Source organism: Branchiostoma belcheri, unplaced genomic scaffold (assembly GCF_001625305.1).
Source record: "Branchiostoma belcheri isolate BF01 breed outbred unplaced genomic scaffold, Haploidv18h27 scaffold35, whole genome shotgun sequence".
Taxonomy (NCBI): Eukaryota; Metazoa; Chordata; class Leptocardii; order Amphioxiformes; family Branchiostomatidae; genus Branchiostoma; species Branchiostoma belcheri.
Window position 1 is genome coordinate 1828399 of NW_017803965.1, and position 21152 is coordinate 1849550.

Sequence of the window (21152 nt, forward strand, 5' to 3'; positions counted from 1 at the left end):
AGTTTGAAGTATAATACCGGTATCTAGAAAGGAAGTAAGAAATACTCTATACATGTTAGTGAAAACTTTGCATTACTGTTAATAGTAAACTTGCTCTGTCCTTGGTGCTGAACATTAAAGCATTAAAGATAAGTCAAGAGAACAAATGCTCTAAGTACTCTGACCTGCCTAAACAGTGTTTTATTGAGTCAGCACCTAATCTAGGCTCTGATTGGCTAATTTTAGTCAGTGTAAAAGAAAATCCAGTAAATTGATTGGCTATTTTATAGAGTGCCTTGCCCTAACTAAAACAGGGAGTAGAGCACCCTGATCCGACTATGCAGCACCATTCTTTGTCATTCTGATAAAGACTTTTGAATGAAAGGTTGAAACCAGTAAATTATTGTGCCTCAGCCATTATCCTTCTGGCGCCCAAACGACTCTTGAAGACAGGAAGATTTAAAAAACTGAAGAGCAGGGTTTAGCAAAGATTCATGCAAGATGCAGTACAAAAGACTGTCACAAGGGGGAGCTGTTGTTGATCATATGGCAAACATAGTCCACATGAGCTTCCACAGGGCTAGAATTTTACTTTGCCTTTGATCAGTATGTTGTAAAATGTAGTTTCTGGAATTTCAACTGCCTTGCTGATGTTATCATAAGATTTTCAGTAAAAACATGCATGTATTGTCGGAAGTGGAAAAAAGGATAGATAAGATTAAGGTCAGTAAACAGCACTATGATGACACGTAATGTGCTTTGTAAAATTTACAGTCTAGGCTATTTCCCCCAACAACTGTAAATTATACCCGCAAGGCAACTGCAATGCAAGTTGTGCTAAGGCCATACCAATTTAATCAGTACTGTTGGTTCTCGGATTTGCCCTATTCATTTTTTTTTCCGATTTAGGCCATGTAGATTTGATTATATGGATGACATCCTCTGGGAGCCCAAAAATTGATGCGCGCGTGCAAATAAAAAAAAAGTTTTGCAAAAAAAAAAAAGTTGTTTTCATTATGAAATCTACGTGGTCATGAGGGTTGAGAAAATGGCACAGAATATGGTTTGGCGAATAATCTACTCTTCAAATTCATTTCTTTACAATTTCGTCTTTTTTCGGTTGATTTTGGCATTCTACGACATTGGCATAGTTTTTATTTATTTTTTTTGTAACTTACGGTATATTTTTGCTCATTTTGCAACTGTTTTGTACGATTTACAGTATGGTTGAAAACTTTTTTTTTTTGGAAACGGCCGAAAATCCATGCGCGCGCGGATTTCATCCATATAATCAAATCAACATGGCCTTACAAAAAAAAAGTATTCAGGTTCTGAATCAATGCCAAATACTCATATTTTGGCCCCCAACAGTTGAAGAAAAACCTGTTTTTTTTGTACTGCAGTTCATTTCAGTATCACTAGAAGGCACTGCTGCTTGATTTGTACAGTAGTCTTGTATTACTAAGTTCTTGGGTAATTCATGTTACATATGTTAACGTTTACATATGTTAGATGGCATATTCAGTGATATTCCTGTACAGATGTAGACACGGTTTATTTCATGGCGATTGTGTCTAGAACAGGAAAAAATTGTGCAGTCTTATCAGCTATACAATTGTAAACATGTAGTAGTACAGTAATTTGTTGTGCTCTCATCGTCTTCCTGTAGTTATAAGGAAAACCACAAGGTGGCATTGTTTCTGTGAATTTTCTTCCAGCAATTTCTTCAATTACATCAAGGCTTCAGAATTTGTTTTTTTCGGAATTTGCTTAAATTGGTGTTTCTTTATTACACATTTTGCCACACTGTGCTAAGTACAGTCAAAACAAAACATGATGAAAAGATACAGTAAACAGATAGAAAATGAAACTTACTTTCATTAGATAAATTGAACTTCTCGCTTTTCTGAAGAACAGATATGTTTTTCTATGGAAGATTTGAGTAAAGAGACTCTTTTTACACAACCAAGTTTTATATTCAGCCAACGTTTTGGTGACCATCTGTCGCCTTCCTTAGGGCAATTCTGACAGGTTCACATTGCATTGCAGCACAGGTGTCACTGCTATATTATACTGGTTGAATGTGTAAAAAGAGTCTCTTTACTCAGTGACTTACCAACCTGATGAAACTATTCATGGATATGGAAGATTTGTCTAGCTGTATTAGGAATATGTCTCTCCATTACTTAAACTAATACTTTTGTACATGTGTCATCATCTTAATGTCATCAAAGCTGGATATGTCCAACCCCTACCATGTCCTCATGTTATGCTTATTATGCTCTTAGATTTATCTTTATATAAAAGTAATACTCTGTATACTGAAGCTAATCCTAGATCATCTTGCCTCTGTTCTGTGTACAATTATGTGGTATGCTCATTAAAATTTCATAGGTCTGGTATTGCCGTAGATTTGGTTAGTAAGTCCGTGACGGTTTTCCCATGTAGGTCTCAGAAGAAACTTAATCCTGTTTTATGATGTAAAACACAGTCCCACTGGGAGGTTATGTGTTTAAAAAATGGAGCATTCGTGTATCGCAATGGGGTTTGCTTCAAGGTCGTTTCAGACACTGGTTGTGACAAGGACAGATTTGTATGAAGTATATGATATTATACAGTATGACATGCATGACTGTGCATGATGTACAAAATGACTAATAAACTGGTGGACGTACCAACCACTAATAAGTATCTGATACCAGCCCAGAAAAGAACAAGAAACAGTCATGCCTTCAAATATCAGAGTTATCAACCAAGAATTGAGGTGTTCAAAAACTCATATTTCCCCAGAACTATCGTAGACTGGAACTCGTTGCCACCAAGCACAGTTGGGGCATCATCACTAGAAAGCTTTAAACAACTCCAGGCCTGCAATGAAATGTGCAAAGATTGAGTGTTACAAGTAGTTTGGTGTGATATAGCTAGCTGCAGCCACGCTGCATGCTGTGAAGCTAGTGTGTTACGCTGAAGGACAGTTATACCGGCTATATTGATACAGATACAGACATATATAAGTCAGGGTAGAAACTCTGATCTGGTAAAATTTGCAATTTTACCAATGGAGATCCCAATTGGAGTCTTTGTCAATGTCAACAGAAACTTCGATTGGGGTATCTAGTGATAGTACAGTGTGTATCTGTGATTTTTAGGGGCAGAGAATGAGGTCTATTGATAATTGCTATAACTTAACATTAACAACATATCCTAAAACGTTGAACACTCAATCACATTACTGGCAGCTACTGATATAATTTTTTACACTGTGTTTCTCATGAAATATGTCAGTGAATATTTTAAAATTCAATTCTGTAAGCATAAGAAACTGAACATTCACACTACCAAAAATGCTTTTTCTTGTTTTTCTTATTTTCTCATGGGAAGAAAATTTTTCTTTGGGGGAGAATAATAAGAAAAAATAAGAAAAAATAAATTTTCTGTATACCTACATTCTTGCACCAAGAACAATTTTCTCATTTTTCTTGAGTGGAGATAATTTTTCTAAAATAGGCTTCTTTAAATCTTGATTTTTCTTCGGTGAAGAAATATTTCTAGAGGAGATTCTAACTTACAAGATTAGAATTCTTGTAATCTTGAAATTTCTTTAGTAAAGACAATATTTCTAGGGAAGATTCTAAGTTACAAGATTAAAATTCTTTTAATCTTAAAATTCCCTCAGACTTAGTTAAATTCTCTTATTTAATCTCCATGGAAGATTTCTTTCTTACCTGACATCAAAGTGATCAGATTTAAGTTTTTTTCTGTTGTGTATGTCAAAAACTTTCTTGTTCATGTTACCTAGAACGATTGAAAAAGGCCATTCTTGTTTTTCTTTGCAATGTTTAAGAAAATACAACAATTTGGTTTTTGCCTTTCTTGGCAAACACTGATTGGAAAAGCAAGAAATTTAATTATCTAAATCTATTATTAGAATAAAGCTCTGCTTAGTGTTTCTTTCTTAAAGTTTCTTGTTTTTCTTGACTAGAAAGCTTAAGAAAGATCATTCTTGTTTTTCTTGGCAACATTTAAGAAAATACAAGAATTAAGTTCTTATCTTTCTTGACAAATACTGATAAAAAAAACAAGAAAGTCTCATATAAAATTAATCTTTGATTAGGCTGAAAATATGGCTAGTATTATATTCTTAAACATTCTTGATTTTCTTCCCTAGAAAGTTTAAGAAAGGCCATTCTTGTTTTTCTAAGCAACATTTAAGAAAATACCATAAAGTTTAAGAAAGATGATTCTCATTTTGCCTGGTAATGTTCAAGATGATGTAAGAACTTTTTTCTAGTTTTTTCTTGTCATGTGACCTTTTCTAAACCCCTGATTGGTTGATTCAAATCCCAGAATGCAGTTAGGGGGTTTTGAACATAAGTCAGATGTGGGAGCCGCGCTGGTTACTTATTTTTGTCAGTTACTGACTCATGTCAGATTTGAAGTCAAAATCAAATCAAAAAGGACCTTGTGTACATGTGAAGCAATGGTGATCGTGGTCAGCTTGCTGAAGAAACCAACTTTGCAACAGAAAAAGCATGAAACCAAACAGATTAAAGGTAAGTGCGCCCCCCTCCCCACCTATAAGATCTGTTGACATTGTTTTTAGACTTCATAGCCCAAATAATGTTACAATGCCATTGGGGTTGATTTCAAAGTCAAATCATATATCTCTGGTGTATTGTATAGTAAAGTTTATTACAGTGCTTTATGATATAATTTTAAATTGTTTACTCCAAGTAATAAAAATAGTATTTTAGCATCCTCTTTTGACTTGTTGCCTTCAGTGCTCGCATGCAAACTAACACAGGTCTTTCCTGTTGTTTTTCAGGCGTCCAAAGGGTGTGACTTTGTCAATTCTATTTGCGAAAACTGCAGTTTTTGCTGAATATGCTTCTGATTAGAATGTGATACGATCTGTATTCTGAAATCATAATGGCTTGTTAGTTACATCGTATAATATTTTGAAAGTTACTGTGAAACTGTTTCCATTCCAAGAATGTTGATGGACTGATTTTATATTTTTAATTAGATACATTGTACAAAAATCAATGTGATAATAAACATCTCTATACTGTCCAAATGCTTTTCAAAATAACATTTAGTTGCTATACATTATTGTCTGTTTTATATTTAGGTAGCACTATATACATTTCTTTTCTTGTGGGCAGAATGGTTTTCTTGCTACAAGAACAGAGTCAGCTCTTATTTCAAGAATCCTTTCTTGTGTACAGAATGGTTTTCTTGCTACAAGAACAGTTAGCTCTTAGTTCAAGAAATATTTTCTTCTGTACAGAATGGTTTTCTTGCTACAAGAACAGTTAGCTCATAGTTCAAGAAATCTTTTCTTGTGTACAGAATGGTTTTCTTGCCACAAGAACAGTTAGATGTTAGTTCAAGAAGTCTTTTCTTGTGGGGAGGATGGTTTCTTACTACAAGAACAGTTAGATCTTAGTTCAAGAAATCTTTCCTTGCGTGGAGAATGGCTTTCTTGCCACAAGAAGAGTTAGATAATAGTTCAAGAAACTTTGTCTTGTGGGGAGAATGGTTTTCTTGCTACAAGAACAGTTAGCTCTTAGTTCAAGAAATATTTTCTTGTGTACAGAATGGTTTTCTTGCCATAAGAAGAGTTAGATCTTAGTTCAAGAAATCTCTTCTTGTGGGCAGAATGGTTTTCTTGCTACAAGAACAGTTAGCTCTTAGTTCAAGAAATCTTTTCTTGTGGGGAGAATATTTTTCTTGCTACAAGAAGAGTTAGATCTTAGTTCAAGAAATCTTTTCTTGTGTACAGAATGGTTTTCTAGAAAACTTAGAAATTCTTACTGCAAGAATAATATTCTCAGGATATTTAGTTCAAGATACATAAGAAAAGAAATCTTACCACAAGAAAAATATGCTAAAATGCAGTTTCTTGAAATTCTTGTCTCATGGACAAGATTTTTTTCTTGGGTGAAGAATAATTTTCTCAGTGGAAGAAAAGTTTTCTTCTCTGAAGAAAAACAAGATTGGCATTTTTGGTAGTGGCATGAATCACAGATTGTATTGGCAGAAACCTCACAATCTCTACAGGCAGAGTGCCAAGTTTTAATGGCAATTTCTACCAGAAGGGAACGTGAAGTAACTTTTTATTTAGATGTTCCAGCTACTGATATCATTTATTAGACTGTGCTTCTCATGAAACCTGCATATTTTTACATTTTAATTCTGTAAGCATAAGAAACTGAACATGAATCACAGATTGTATCAGCAGAAACCTCACGATCTCTACAGGCAGAGCGCCAAGTTTTAATGGCAATTAACTTCCACCAGAAGGGAACGTGAAGTTAAGTTTTTATTTAGATGTCCCAGCTACTGATATCATTTATTAGACTGTGCTTCTCATGAAACCTGCGTATTTTTAAATTTTAATTCTGTAACCATAAGAAACGGAACATGAATCACAGACAGACTACAGGCAGAGTGCCAAGTTTTAATGGCAATCTGCACCAGAAGGGAACGTGAAGTAACTTTTTATTTAAATGTACAAGTTGTTATGCAGACTGCTCTTCATGAAGACCTCGGTTGCAGGTCTCTCGTAAAAACTCCCGCCGCCGCAGAACTGCGGAGCCAGGATCAACCTTTTACGTCCCCTGCAGGGAGCGCGATCATTCCGCATGAAACGCACACGGGCGGTTAATCCTACGACGCACGGATTTTATTAGCCGACGTGTCATTGGCGGAGGGGGAAGGATCAAAGAGTTAGTCACCATGGATCCTTTGCTTAGAAGCAGAAAGGATGATGGCCATATTCCCCCAAACCGATATGCCGTTATTGCTGTCCGCATGATCGTATAATCTCCTCCAAAGGACCAAGTCTGCCGGAGTCAGCAAAATTTCCTTGCGGAAAGACTTCAGCAGTAAAAACTGCTGGGCAAGAAATAGTCCTGTAGATTCTGATAACATTAAGTACAACAGGGTTAGTGGTTTTGATGTTAAGGACTTATCTCTTGAGGAATGTTATTTAGGCATGTACATGTACATTGTACATGCAATTTTATTCAAGAAGACATCTGAGACAATGATATAAATTTCTCCTGAAGTTGCTGTTATTTTATTTGTTTGGTTTGGATAGTTTCACTTTATGTTTAAGCTTTTAGTATGTTTATTTTCTGAATGAAAAAAATATTTTGTGAATGAAATAAATAAAAAATTTTTTTCTGACCCATTTTCTGACGTATTTTAAACAACCTGTAAAGTCATATCACCACTACAACTGAGTTTTCTATACATTTGTAACACATTACATGGTAACAAAGTTTATTAGCATAACTTCAAACGTGCAGTGTGGATGGAAATCCTCCGCAGGCTTTGCTGCTGCCATGACCCGACCTTGACCTGACCTTCATACAAAGGTCGTTGTCAGTTTTGCAGTCAGGCCATTCTGGTGGTGTCAATTGTAGCAGTTGTACTGGCCAGTTTATTACCCTGGAACTGCTGACATGGACTTTGTGTTAATGAAAGATAATAGTCAGCAGCTGCTCTGCTAGATTGAAATTTTGTTGAAATCGTTTAATAATGTTCAACGTCATAATTATTTTTCATTGGATGAAATAAATGTGTTGTTGTGTATTTCTGTATCGGTATAGCCGGTATAACGGCCCTTCGCCGTAACACACCAGCTCTGGTGTTGTGCAATTGTGAAATAAATTTGAACTGGCTAAGGCCCTGACTATAACCTGTAGTACCTGGTATGGCAATGTCATCAGTGGTAGTGTGCAAAGGTTAGAAACGTTAATAACCATGTCATGTCCATTCCAACCATGCACCACCAACTTTGTCTAACATCACTCAACTTTCATACTACATGTATCTCCAAAGACTTCTTGCAGTTTTCTGCTTTGTATTCCCCCATAGCTTCCTTCTGTATTAAAATTCTAAGAGTTGTGAGGGAGAAATAAAAGAGAAAGGCCTAAAATTTCTCTTGTAACAAGGCGGACGTAGTCTGTGTGTGAGTACGTGTGTACGGAGCCTGGAGGAATAATGAACACTAAGTGTAGGTCGGTACAGAACATGTGATCCGCGATGTAATCCCTCGGTGGAGTCAATTTTACTGCGTGCAGATTGCCTCCGGGAGAGAAAATGCCCACTAGATGTACTAGAACGTTGGGTTCATGACACTGGGTGCGAGTCCACGAGAAAACTAATTTTCAAATTTAGCATGGAGAAGTTGCGAGTCTTGCGTGTAGATTGTTCCTTTGCGAGTTACATTCCTTTGGGGTTTAACTAAATTTAGCATCGAGATGATGAAAACCACATTACACGTCGGTAGGGAAGTAAGTTAAATATAAAGTATGCTTTTTTATTGGATATGTTTAGCTATGTAACATAATTCAATTGACTTTCTAGTTACAAATTTCAAGATTTTCATAAGTCATAATGGTTAGGTATAAACTTTTGCTTGCATATAAAGGACAATATTAATGTCCAATGCATTTCAAACACTTAAATTTCTAAATCATGCAGCCATGTATAACATCTGTGTCCATAATATCACCAGGGTCCATAATATTGCCACCTTGAGAAATAGTGTGCTTAAAGATATTTTTACTGCAACATACCCTAGGTATGTACATTTGATGTGTGAAGGAGTGCATACCAAAAGTATGTTGCAGTACAAATATCTTTAAGCACACTGTTTCTCAAGGTGGCAATATTATGGACCCTGGTGATATTATGGACACAGATGTTACATGTAAGTTGCTGCATTGCTAGTATCACACATGTGTATATGAATATAGGTCTTTGAGATTCTTTTTCCATTGTGTATGTTTGACTGCAAAATGTGCACAATATACATGTACATGTATGTGAGACACTGTATGTTTCACATTTTGAACCTACTGGTTCTATGCTTCACGAATACAACATTCTGTAATTCATGTTTTTAGGGGGTACTTTTTAGTTGGTTTTCGTGGTCACTTCTGTGCTGCGAACTTATCATTACCGTGAACAAAAAAGATTGTCTGACATGTCCATTTAACTCAGACTGCAAACTTTAGCTACTGCAAACATTAAGTGTATAATACAGTATTTGTAGCCTCTACCAGGCTCCGCGGATCGCTTGAAAACCACGTCGCAAATTGGAGCTTCTATGGCCGGCTGGATCTTCTCTGGTGTACTATCCCTTTATTTCGGCCAATTTCTACTATTTTTCCAGCGATCCGCGGAGCCTGGTAGAGGCTACAGTATTTGTACATGTGTCTACGAAATGCTGACCCTATTTGCTTGTATCGTTTCTGCAGGGTGGGAACAGTTTTGACCAGTACGAAGAAGGACAGTATGACGTGGAACAAGCCTCCATCTTCCAGCCAATTCCTGAGGTAACATTCCCTGGAATATGCTCTGTTCTCTCCTTCAACAATTACTCTTTACATTGTCATTATTCTATACACAGTAAGGAAGGGGGTTGAGGTTTACATTATTAGTATAAATCATTATTTATAGGCTTAAGATTCTGGATATTTCTTCCAGCTGCTTTGCTTTTCCTGATGCGTTGAAGACTGACATCTGCTTACTTGTATTTTTTTTTTTCAATAACTACATGTACTTTCCCTAAACTTGAATGAACTGCTATATTTTGTATAACAGTTAATTTTTTTCTGAAACTGAATTTCATGATGTTATATTTGAACTTTAATGATATTGTAATTCACAACAGTTGAATGCTCCGTGAGTGTGATATATTATGATTTTTGTATGTATAAGTAATAACTTTTTTTCCAGCAAGATATGGAGCATGAGGTACTTGGGTTTCTTTGTATTAATTCTGCTTTTTCCATTTGTGAATATTTTGACAATGATTCCTGTCCAAATAATGACTGTAATGATTGTTTTTTGCAACACATTGAATGTCTTTTCTTGAAGGACTAATGGCCAGTTGGTGAAGAATTAATTTTTATAACAACCCATTTCCTAACACCCTTTTTATTGTATTGTGCCAATCTTTTTTATGTTTTACAGCATGTGAAAAATATGATATTGGCAATATACCAACATCAGTCTTGAATTCATTTTATCATACTTGTACTTTATCATCAGATTTTTAAATATCGGGGTTCAGTTTATTCTACTATAATTGTTACTTTCCACATGTAGTTTGATCTGTAGGGTAAGTAGTTTGAGTCGTTTTGAGCTTTGATACCATTGATTTGATGATTCCTGTATTTCTATGTACAATTTCTATATGAGTATTATTTTTATATGATCAACTGAAGGGATTACGATTTTCATCCACTCAGGATATTGTCTAATGTATGTCATTTTAAGACATAAAAACTTCAAGGACCAGATGAATATGATTATGAACAGTAATTCCACTATGTCTTACTAATATTCTTGGGTTGCCTTCAAACCCCTCAGAACACTATTTTAACACTGCTGGACATACATGAATAACTAAAGAATGATTGTGCTAAAGCCCAAGCAATATGCAGGATATAAAAATCCTTCAGGCAGTCTTAAAACCAGATGAAAGCTTGACGTATATACATGTATGACAGTTACTGATTCTGGATTTTGGAAGCACAGAATGATGTTTCCTTCAAGGGTACAGAGCATCCAGCTGACTTGAGTTGGCCCAGTATTTATCGGCACAGACTTTGCACGATGCTGAGTTATGTTTATGTCCTCCTCCCACCATCCCGTCACAGCAGTATACTAAGAATCAATTTTCAGCAAGTGCGCATGTGGCAGTCCTTAATTGTATTAACGCACCATTTGTGTCCAGAAGATGGACTCCTCGGGCGGCCGGACAGCCACTTACGGCCGCAATCGACATCGTTTTACAGGTTACCAATGGCCAGGTGTGAAGGGGATCCTCTGGTGACAAATCCCACCCTTTTATCTCCACCATGATTTAACAGCCCGGATTAATTGGATTTTTGCCCCCTATTCAGGAACATAGACTCCTTTTGCCTGCGCTCTGTCATGCTCATGATTTGAGAGGTGTAGCTGTCCTCTGTTCGGGAGCTAAGCCTTTGGCCCTGGAGCTTGTGTAATGGAGTGAAAAACTACCAGGAGGATTTTCAAACCCTTCCAAGACGGTAGTAATGGTGTTATCTTCCGAGTTTGTTGAAGTGTAGATCATCTCTTTAGTGGTATCACTCAGCTCAGACATGTATCTGAAAGCCCCAAGCTGATGTTCTTGTTATCAGAGTTTTGGGGGTAGTTTGACTGATAAGAGTTGGTCATGAAACGCTGGGTGTTGCCAGTTCCCTGACAGTACTGATGTTGTCAGACACTTCAACAAGAGAAGATAGATATATGGCATTCGTTTTTATTTCTTCCTGCAGTTTCTTTGAATATATTGCTCAGATATGTACCAAAAAGTCCCAATCCGATGTTCTTTTTGGTATCATCAGAATTTGGGACAGCACATCTTTGCTATAATTCCTTTTGTTTTTTTTCCTGCAATTTCTTAAGTGATATTGCTTACTAGACATGTATCTATAGTTGCTGAATTGTTGGTAAAAAAAACAGAGGGCTTTAGATCGCAGACAGTAGTACTGTTGTTAAAATAGTGTAACAAGAGAAGAACAGATTCTTGCTGTTTCTTTTTCTTTCTTCCTGCAGTTTCATAGCTTTGTCTAGTGCTATTAGAACAAAAAAATGACAGTTATGTGAAATCTCTGGTTTAAAATAATTGACTATTAGAACAGGCTTGGCTATATACCAAGGATATCCTCACCTTCAAGAATATAATTTGATATGGGGCGTGAAACACTAGATGAGTCCCAAAGCCTTCACATTGCAATCTCTACACGAGGAAATTGTCACTCAAGCAACTGGATAGATTTTTCAAACTGCCATACATAGCATCAAGTAGCATCCTCTACTTTTTGTCAGTGCCTAACGGAATCTGTTGTTAAACCGGTATGCATAAATAAGATTCTGTTAGTCAATGACGAAAACTAGTAGATGTTACTTGAAACATCTAACAGTTTTCCAGATTATCCAGTTGATTGCTGTTTATCCAGTTGAAATCCAACGATTTCCTTGTGTATCTCATTACCTGGATTTCTAACCTTCATCGTCGTATTGCTGTCTATGATTATCAATGATTGCCATATCTGTATAATTATATATAGAAACCTGTGAGAGGAAGTAAACTAGAAAAGACAGAAGTTATGAGATTGAGCTACTTTCTCCTTCCTCTCGTCACACAGTAGGCTTTCTACATCGTTCAGTTTTTTAATGACTGTGCTAATGTAAACAATAGCCTTGGTTGTAACACTCCTGGGTAATCATTGGTTTACAGCAACTCCAAGGTTCTAGCTACAAGTAGAAGTCCTAATGGTGGAAAGAAGATGCCGGTGTACTCTTGTTTCCAATGACTGGAGGTTGTTGTCCAGGCTGACCATGTTGTCTGGGAGACTGTTCCAGATGTGTACTGCAGTATGCATAAAGGCTCTACCTGCGGAGTAAGAGAGTGAAGTCTTAGTAAGTTTTAGAGACTGACACAGTCTTAGTAAGTTTTAGAGTCTGGCACCGTTAGGCCACTTCAAGGTGAATGGTGGTACCACCTGAATGGTATGACCACTCACCTGGGTTACGGGCTACTGAGTAGAACTGTAACAGCAACTCTTCTCTCTGAGTCAGAAACATCAAGATTGAAACCAGCCGTGTTTTCCAGTGGAGAGACTGTTGCGAGTTTCGCCCACCTCTGTCGTCACTCTGCGAGTCACAGGAAACTGCCAATCACGCCCCCTCCATAATGCAGGAGTTCCACCTGTTGATTCCCTAGAGTGCACTGCCGAGGGTTAAGTTTTTGCCCCTTTTCCGCTGAGTGATTTCTCCCCCTGCCAATCAGGCGTCAGCGTCGGATGTCGGGCGCGGGAGCGAGCGGTACCTGCTCAGCGTTACGCCAGACTGGGTTTCCTACCTCTGACATCTGGCTGCCTCCCCGGAGACTACCGGTTACGTTATGTACACACTCGGCGCTGAATAATACATCAGTCGCGGAGAAAAAAGAAACCTGATGTTTGCGTATTGACATTGTCTTGACAGCATAATTTTGATGAACACTGATTATATACCTAGCTGTGGTATATTTGCAAATTGACATAAAGCCTGTGCTAAGATTAGGGCAGAATTTTGCCAACATCTTGGAAGGGCAAATTGCGTGATTTGTCTTCTTGTTCACGCCTATTTACTGCATATGACATTCCCTTCTGCAAGTCCCTTGAAATGCAGTTATGAGGATTGTTCAATTTGGTTCAGACTGTTCTGTCTGTGGGAGAGATAATATAAAATGCATACTGCTGTCATTTGCACTGTAAAACATTTCTCACTATTATAGCATACCTTCATTCTCATGTGTGTGGGTTTGCACAGATTTTTAATACAAGACAGGAAAAGAGGACATTTTGAATATTCAAGAGGAGCATTCTGGAAATAGATATCATATACAGTACACATGTATGCAATTGATGTACATACATGTACACTGTACATGTCTTCACAGGCTAGGGCTTGAACTTTGGGTTTGTAACTACAGAAAAGACATAAAATTCACATTACTGTCTTTCTGGCAACCAGTTTTCCAAGATATAATCACAACCATCATTTCAGTACCTTGGAGAAAGTCCAAATCCTTGTCCATATTTTAATTGGATCTTGAGTGTTAGCTCTGGTACAGTGTTAAGCTGTACAGGTGGTACCTTGTACTTCAATTAGTCACATGTAAAGTAGGAAGAATGTTGTTAACTTTTACAAGTGCAAGTCCATTTGCCTTTCAGTTTGGTTTTCTCATGGATTATAAAATCAGATTGGAGAATTTTTTGTTATCTGCAGTTATGGAAAGCAGTAGGCTGCTTCCGTTTTGGGCAATTTTCTGTCTATTGCCACCTGGGTCACTGTTATACATGTTGTTTTTGAATTCAGAATTTGGTAAAGTGTATTGCAAACAGCCTCTATAAAGGCAATTTTCCACATTTTGAGGGGGAATTCATGTGGTTGAGAGTGGTTGTTGGTGGTCCTTTGGATGTACATGTACCTATATTTTTACACAAGATTTTTGTAAATCTTATCCCTCGAGGTTGATGTGTTGGTTTTAAAATTTTTCCGTTACACGCCACAACGTTCCTGCAATTGACGGAAAAAGGGGTGCTGGCTAGAGCCCTGGTGGTACTACCAACTTGCTCTGGCAAAAGAATAGGTTCAAAGTCACCCCATTTCTGCTGCAGGTAAAACAATGGTGCAGGTTTCCAGTGCAGCTGCTCCCATGTGGGGGTGGAAATGACCCCTCCGGGTCAGAATCCATCATTTTCACACTCCTTTCCACTAAATCTGCTGGTTGAGGTTCTTTAATCCAGCCCCAACAGCAGTATTCTGCATCTCGAGCGCAGAAGGTGCCGCCTGCCCCCCAGCCCCCCTCCCGGCTCCCAGGAAACCGTGTTATGTTCGGGTGTCTGTTCCTTGCTGATAACGCCGCGCCTGCAGAGTGGCAGTCATCACAACGTCCTCCACGTCTTTTCGGATGTCATCCGCTCATTATGTAGCCATCTGTCTCTGTCAGGTGCCTGTTGGGAGGGCTGGGTGAATGTTAGAGGACAGGGTAGGTTGCTTCTGACATAGTAACCTCCACACTTCTGTTTGTAAGAGGATGTAAAAGTTACATCAGGAATGATAATCAACTTTATCTTTACAAGACAGCTCTATTTGTCATTCTATCTACCTCTACCCAGCTGTCTAAGACTATCGCTCCTCATCAGTAGACAGCATTGAGATATCCTTTTGGTGATAAATTTTGGGACCTCATCAAATCGTATCTTCGCTGCTTCTGAGTGACATACTTACATGTAATTTTTCAGTTGAGTGTAATTGTTTAAGTACCATTTGTTCATTATTAGCGATTATTTACCACAGCAGGACTTGAGACAAAGACAGTGGACATTTTAGTAAAATCAATGTAGTATATTTTTTCACATTCAAGTTGCAATGTAGTATTGTAGATACCAAGTATTGTATCAAACTGGTCTGAAAGAAAATACCGAATTTCAAAAAAGAAATTTTAAGCCTGAGTGCATGTCATGGTTTTTTCATGATATGATATTGCAGAGTTTTGTTGAAAGGATTCAGATTTATTGCAAACAACTTGCATATTACATTAGCATGTTACTTGAAATCTGTCAATAGTTACATTTTTATTGACTAATTATAAACATTAACATCATTACATTGTAAGTCTTACATAATATCAAAATCACAAGCAATAACACATATTACCAAATGTACAAACGTGTTAGAATACGTGATGATGATGAACATGATTGTTAAAAGTAGTTAAAACGAGTCATCATAATGTCATTCAAAGCTAAGCTAGGTAAAGTTTGGAATGAAACAGTCCAATTTGCTGGCACACTTGACGTCACGCGGGAGACCAAAAATTAAGTTTGCATCCAAGAGGTTAATGCAGCATATAGGAGGGCCAAAAACTAACTGCTTAATGGACATTTATTCATGGAGATATGTGCGTGTATGTTAGCCCCCGAAAATTTGTCTTGATCAACCTGGCTTCAGAACCTGCTCCGCAGCTAAATTAGAAGTGACACAAACTCAATAGGATTAACTTGGCTCACTCTAATTGCCTGTTTTCCGATCATTCCATGCCGAGAGCGGACACCTCAGTCCATCTTAGTCTTCCTACCTTAGTCGGGTCATCCTTTTCTTTCTCTTCTGCTTGTGTGAAATTAGCTGGGCGCTGCAGAATCCGCCTTTGGGAGTCAGAAAAGTTCAAAGTGAGCATCAATAACTCAAATGTACCTCTGTGGGAGATGTTCTTCTTGTAGGAGATTGTAAGTTACAGCTTAGGAGCATTTTTTAGCTGATTCGAAGACTAAATAAGAAATTGTAACACTTAACCAGTAACACTAAGTCTTGTTACTTTCTATGACGGTAGGAAATATTATATGATAAATCCTGTGCACATTATCTGGCAAATAAATAAATTAATGGCCCAGTACATGTATGTCATTTATTGTCACATAATATATATTGATTGACAATCATTCATGAAAATGTGTTTATGATGCTTATGATAATAAATGAGGAAAGGTTCCTTCAGTAAAAAAAGACAAAAGAAAAAAGAAGAAAATGTTGGACCTGTCAAACATTCAAATTTTCACCCTTTTCTGCCCACCCATCTTTTCAAAGGCAGCAAAGATGAATACTTCTTTATGTCAACATGTATTGATTTATCAGTCTGTAGATTTTGTCCCTAAAGGCAGACTGTCCATATTGGCCTTGGGTTCTGAGTAAGATTGATGATAGTGGGCTATTTTTCACACCTCAAAGAGAAAGTAGCATCATTCAGTCGTCTTCATATTGAATCTGTAAAAAAAGATAATAATGTAACTGTCACTCACGCACTCACTATCCGGTTTATCTTGTCTATTGTTCCCCGACTTCCGAGGGTTAGACATGCTTGCACAGCAGTTTTGCGGCTTGATGGCAGCCCACCGCTTAACGCTATCCTGTGGGTTGACGTTAGGTAGGTTCAAGTTGTAGAAGTCCTCCCTTACATTGTCATAGACTCAGATTGTCATAGACCTAAAAGTTTTGAAAAAAGCTGTAATACCTTCTCCCTGCTGTGATCTGGCTGTCGGCCTAGTCAATGAAATCAACTTCAAGGTTGAAGTATCATTTCTCTGATCCTTTACTTTCAGTTTGTGACTTTCACACTGTGTACATCTTTTCTGATGACATGTTCGGAAATAAAGTTTTGAAAAAAGCTGTAATACCTCCTCCCTGCTGTGATCATGGCTGCCGGCCTTGTCAATGAAATGAACTCCAACTTCAAGGTTGAAGTATCATTTCCCTGATCCTTAAGTCTGAGTTTCTGACTTTCACACTGTGTACATCTTTTCTGATGACATGTTCGGAAAAAAGTTTTGAAAAAAGCTGTAATACCTCCTCCCTGCTGAGATCATGGCTGCCGGCCTTGTCAATGAAATGAACTCCAACTTCAAGGTTAAAGTATCCTTTCTCTGATCCTTTACCTTCAGTTTGTGACTTTCACACTGTGTACATCTTTTCAGATGACATGTTCGGAAAAAAAGTTTTGAAAAAAGCTGTAATACCTCCTCCCTGCTGTGATCTGGCTGTCTGGCTGTCAATGAGGTCGTTACAAAGCGGACGTCACGGCTGACAGTCCCATTTCTGGTCCTGAATGTCCTGCCAGACCATGAAAGTGACTGTCTGCCTCTCCCTTATCTCCCAAACATCCTGAACAAATGAGACAGTCGTGTCGTAATCTGCTCTCTCCTTTCAGAGGTGCACGGTTCACGACCGCGAAACAGACTCGCTTTGTGCACACAGTCAATGAAAAAAAAGTACAACTGTCGTCTACTTGACTGGACCATAATTCTTTTGTGTGAAGGCATGGGACTATTACAGAGATGAAAGTGATGATCTAGTACCATGTTATTTGCATGTAAAGCACTGTGGATTGACATTTCTTGGGCTTTTACATGTATTTCAAAAGCTCTATTACATCAGGTATGATAAAAGTTTGAAATGATATTATTCTCATAACATCGGAAAAATAAAATTTTTTTACCAAAAAATTGCATCTTTTTACTCAAGAACAAAATTGCATCAGGTATGATAAAAGTTAAAAATGCAAAGCAATGCCATATAGAATGTAATAACTCCTTCAAGCTTCCAGCTCACTCAAGTTTGCTTTAAATCAATACAGGAGATGATACCCGATAGATGCACAAAGGTCAACTTGCTGATCGAAAAACGCTTCTCAGGGAAAATACAATATAGAACGTTGACAACACAGTAGGTTTCTTTAATTAAGAGGACTATATAGCCCTTTATTGGAGGTAGTTAATATTGGGTTGTGAATCTGGTCAATGTGCAGGTTAAGTCAAGGCCCACCGTTGACCGTTAGATTGTACAGCCCTAATAAAAGCCGTCTTTCTCGGATCATGAATTTTGACGGCGCAGACCCTGCCCAGAAGACAGGCACTTCTTTAGATTAGTTTGGTCATCAGCGGTGCCCTTATTTCGTGACATTCTCTGGTCTTAACTATATTACATACCAGGGGGCAATCGCAGGGCAGCCTGAGTCCTAATGAGGTGGCAGACGGGTTAAGAGAGAGACATCGAAGAGTGCACAACAATGCTCACAATTCAAACTTACTGGTATCTACTGTAATATTAAAGACCATATGACACTAAAGAAAAGTATGTACAATACATGATTGTAGACATAAATTTTGAAAGTATACATACTACATGACTGTATATAGTTACTTGAGGTTGATATTAATCATGATGACTGAGAAATTGAGTTTGTGCGGCCTTCCAAAAGTGTATTTTCGGAGACGCTCCTGCAAGCTTCCCAATCACCCACCTTACCCATCTAGTTTCACAAGGTGACATCAACTCAGGAAAAAATACAGGATTGCAAAAATAAAAGGTAGAGATGCAAGAGTCTACCAGATTGGCTTATTCTGACTTTTCCGAGGCTGGGCATTGAAATTTCGAATGTAACAGGAGAACCGTGACTATATATATATTGTAAACCTGTCTGTTACCCAGGTAATACTAGTTAATATGTCAGAAAGAATGATGTCAGAAGAATTGAATTTCCATCATGGGTGAACTTCACTGGAAGAGATACGGATTATTTCTGGAGGGTTGACCCTGGTCATGACTTTCTTGGTTTGGACTTGATTGTATCCTCGGGGAAGAGTCGTAGAAATCCAATTTCTAATCAAGACATGCAGACACACTCTCTGGTAGACTGGAAGCAGATGGTTTACTCTCACTGCTTTTCTTCAATGCAAAATCATCTGGTTACCGAGTTACGGAAGTTGCAGTAAGCAAAAATCAGAAGTACATGTATACTGAAAGAATTCTTAAATAACAGAAGTACATAACAAACAGTACTCATAGGAAATTCAAACTCTACTCCTGGATAAGTTTTGGAGATAATTTCCGGACGTTTCGAGTGACATATAAGAGCAACCAGAAAAACCAGTTGAACATAACAAAGACTCATACATGTATATCTAACCTTCATCAATGTATAATAAACAGTTATGTAGTAAGGATTCTGAGGCTTTCAAATGCAGGTATAAGCAGCCATAGCAGCAAAGCTGCATGCCTGTGAATCTTGAATGTTATACAAAAACTTTGGTTAGACCAGATGAATTATACAGGTACTGAGGTACAGTAGGGAGCAAATCATGAGAATGGGTATGGAAGACTCTGCACCATGTACAGAATTTGTAATGGATCAGTAAGAATGTTAAGCCCTGGACCCTAAAGTCCCAGCATAGAGAATCGACTTGTCACCTGGGCTGTAGGACACCTAAGCGATTTTGTTCCGCTCAAAAAGTACTGCACTGTGAAACAACCTTGAAAGTAGCAAAAAGATGTGTGAGGACAGTGCAGTGTGCAAACTTAAAATGAAATTTATATGCAGTGGAACTCCCTGCTAGCAAGTACAGTAGGGGCATCATCACTATTGTACATGTAACTTTAACCAATGTTTTAGATTTGCAAAAGCAAGGTGTAGCAAGTCATTCAGTGTAATATGCCGCTGTGTTACACCAAGGGATTATGCCAGCTATACAGATACAGAATGATACAGATATATGTAGCTTGCTGAAAAGATATGCAGTATGATCCATAAAAGACATGAATTATGTACAAGATATACACATTGGCTCAATGTACAAAGGAAATGATCCTACTCTTATTGACAGAAATACAGTGAGCATCATTAATCACAGTTTAGAAGTCAGGAGCATCTCATTTTTTCTGAAGCATGTTGGGAGTGACTTGGGGACAAATATTACTGTACATGTATTTGTTGGATTGGCCAAAATGTAAAAAAAAAGTGTTATAGGAAAAGTGAATCCCTACATGTACCTATCAACCCTAATTTTTTCAGAACTATAAGGCCTAGGAAAAAAATGTTTCCTTTTCCCGACCGACCCTAGAAAAACCTGCCGACCCTAGACTTTTTTTTTTGGTGGACCCCTGCAAGCGACATAAATTATTTAATTTTTTGAGCTGATCAACCTTTTCTAGCTCAATGATCTGACACCCAAGTGATAAAATGTTGTACAATTGGTTTTCTAACATTGGCATTGAAAATAAAAGTGTCCTCATGCAAGATAATTCCAACCTACCGACCCTATTTTTTTCAGGACTGAAACAGGAAACACAACACTTTTTCCTAGGAAACATAATTTAATTTTCCTAGGCCTTGATGTATGCTGAACCAGGATTCAAAGTCTCGAGCAAGAAGAAATGTTACTGACTACATATGCTGGACTATGCATGCTTAGCATCCTAGATGAATATTAACCAGGTGTTTGTTAGCATATCTGTTTCAAACCTCCTGTGTAAATCGCCAGAAATATACTGCCCTGGATTTCGGCTGAGTGATCATTAATATTGATCTACTGATAGCAGCTTTGAAAGTTATCTTTTATGAATGCCTGCAAGCTGACTGTGATGCATTAACATCATCTCTATTGCTGAATATCGTATTCTCTTTCATAACAAAGAGGGGTAGTCATAAAATTAGATATTTAGTATTTATAGTAACAGTTACAATTCACCTCCCAATAGCAGGAAACATAGCAGGAAATGGAAACATAAATTCTAAGATTCAAGATGGTTTTATTGGTTCATCCTAGTTAAAAACTGAATCATAAAGCAATAGAGTGGATTGTTGTAATTAGCAAAGATTTCATTCCTTTAAAATTGTAGTGAAGAAAAGGCTGATGGTTGTTATCAGCCCCAGGTATAAACAACGTTTATTGAACATCAGGCCACAACAATTTAATTTCTGGCTTAATGGATTCGCCCGCTTCATTATTTTCTGATTTGCAAAAAAAAAAGAAAAAATTCAGAATCAACTACAAAATGCTCATATTTTGCCCTGAACAGTTCAAAACAGTCCTTTTCTTCCTAGTTGTTACAGTTATTCCATCTTTCAATGCAGTGGTATCATTAAAAGTTCAGAATTCATTGTTTAAATTTTGAACCAGCCTGGTGTGTTGACTTCATGGCTCCTATCGTACCATTTTGGGCCATAGTAGGATGCCTAGGCCTGTTTTTTTTTTTTTTTTTCGTCCGCACACTCCGCACTTAAATTGGTGTGGCCTCATCAG

At 37.6% G+C, this 21152-nt stretch overlaps 1 protein-coding gene across 1 annotated transcript in view; it reads left to right on the plus strand.

The window, feature by feature from the left end:
• The window catches only part of LOC109475818 (G patch domain-containing protein 8-like), a 179300-nt gene that overhangs the window by 51499 nt on the left and 106649 nt on the right, over positions 1-21152 (plus strand). The window contains 1 exon segment of the mRNA XM_019776603.1: positions 9255-9332. Coding sequence (XP_019632162.1) covers positions 9255-9332 — 78 coding nt within the window.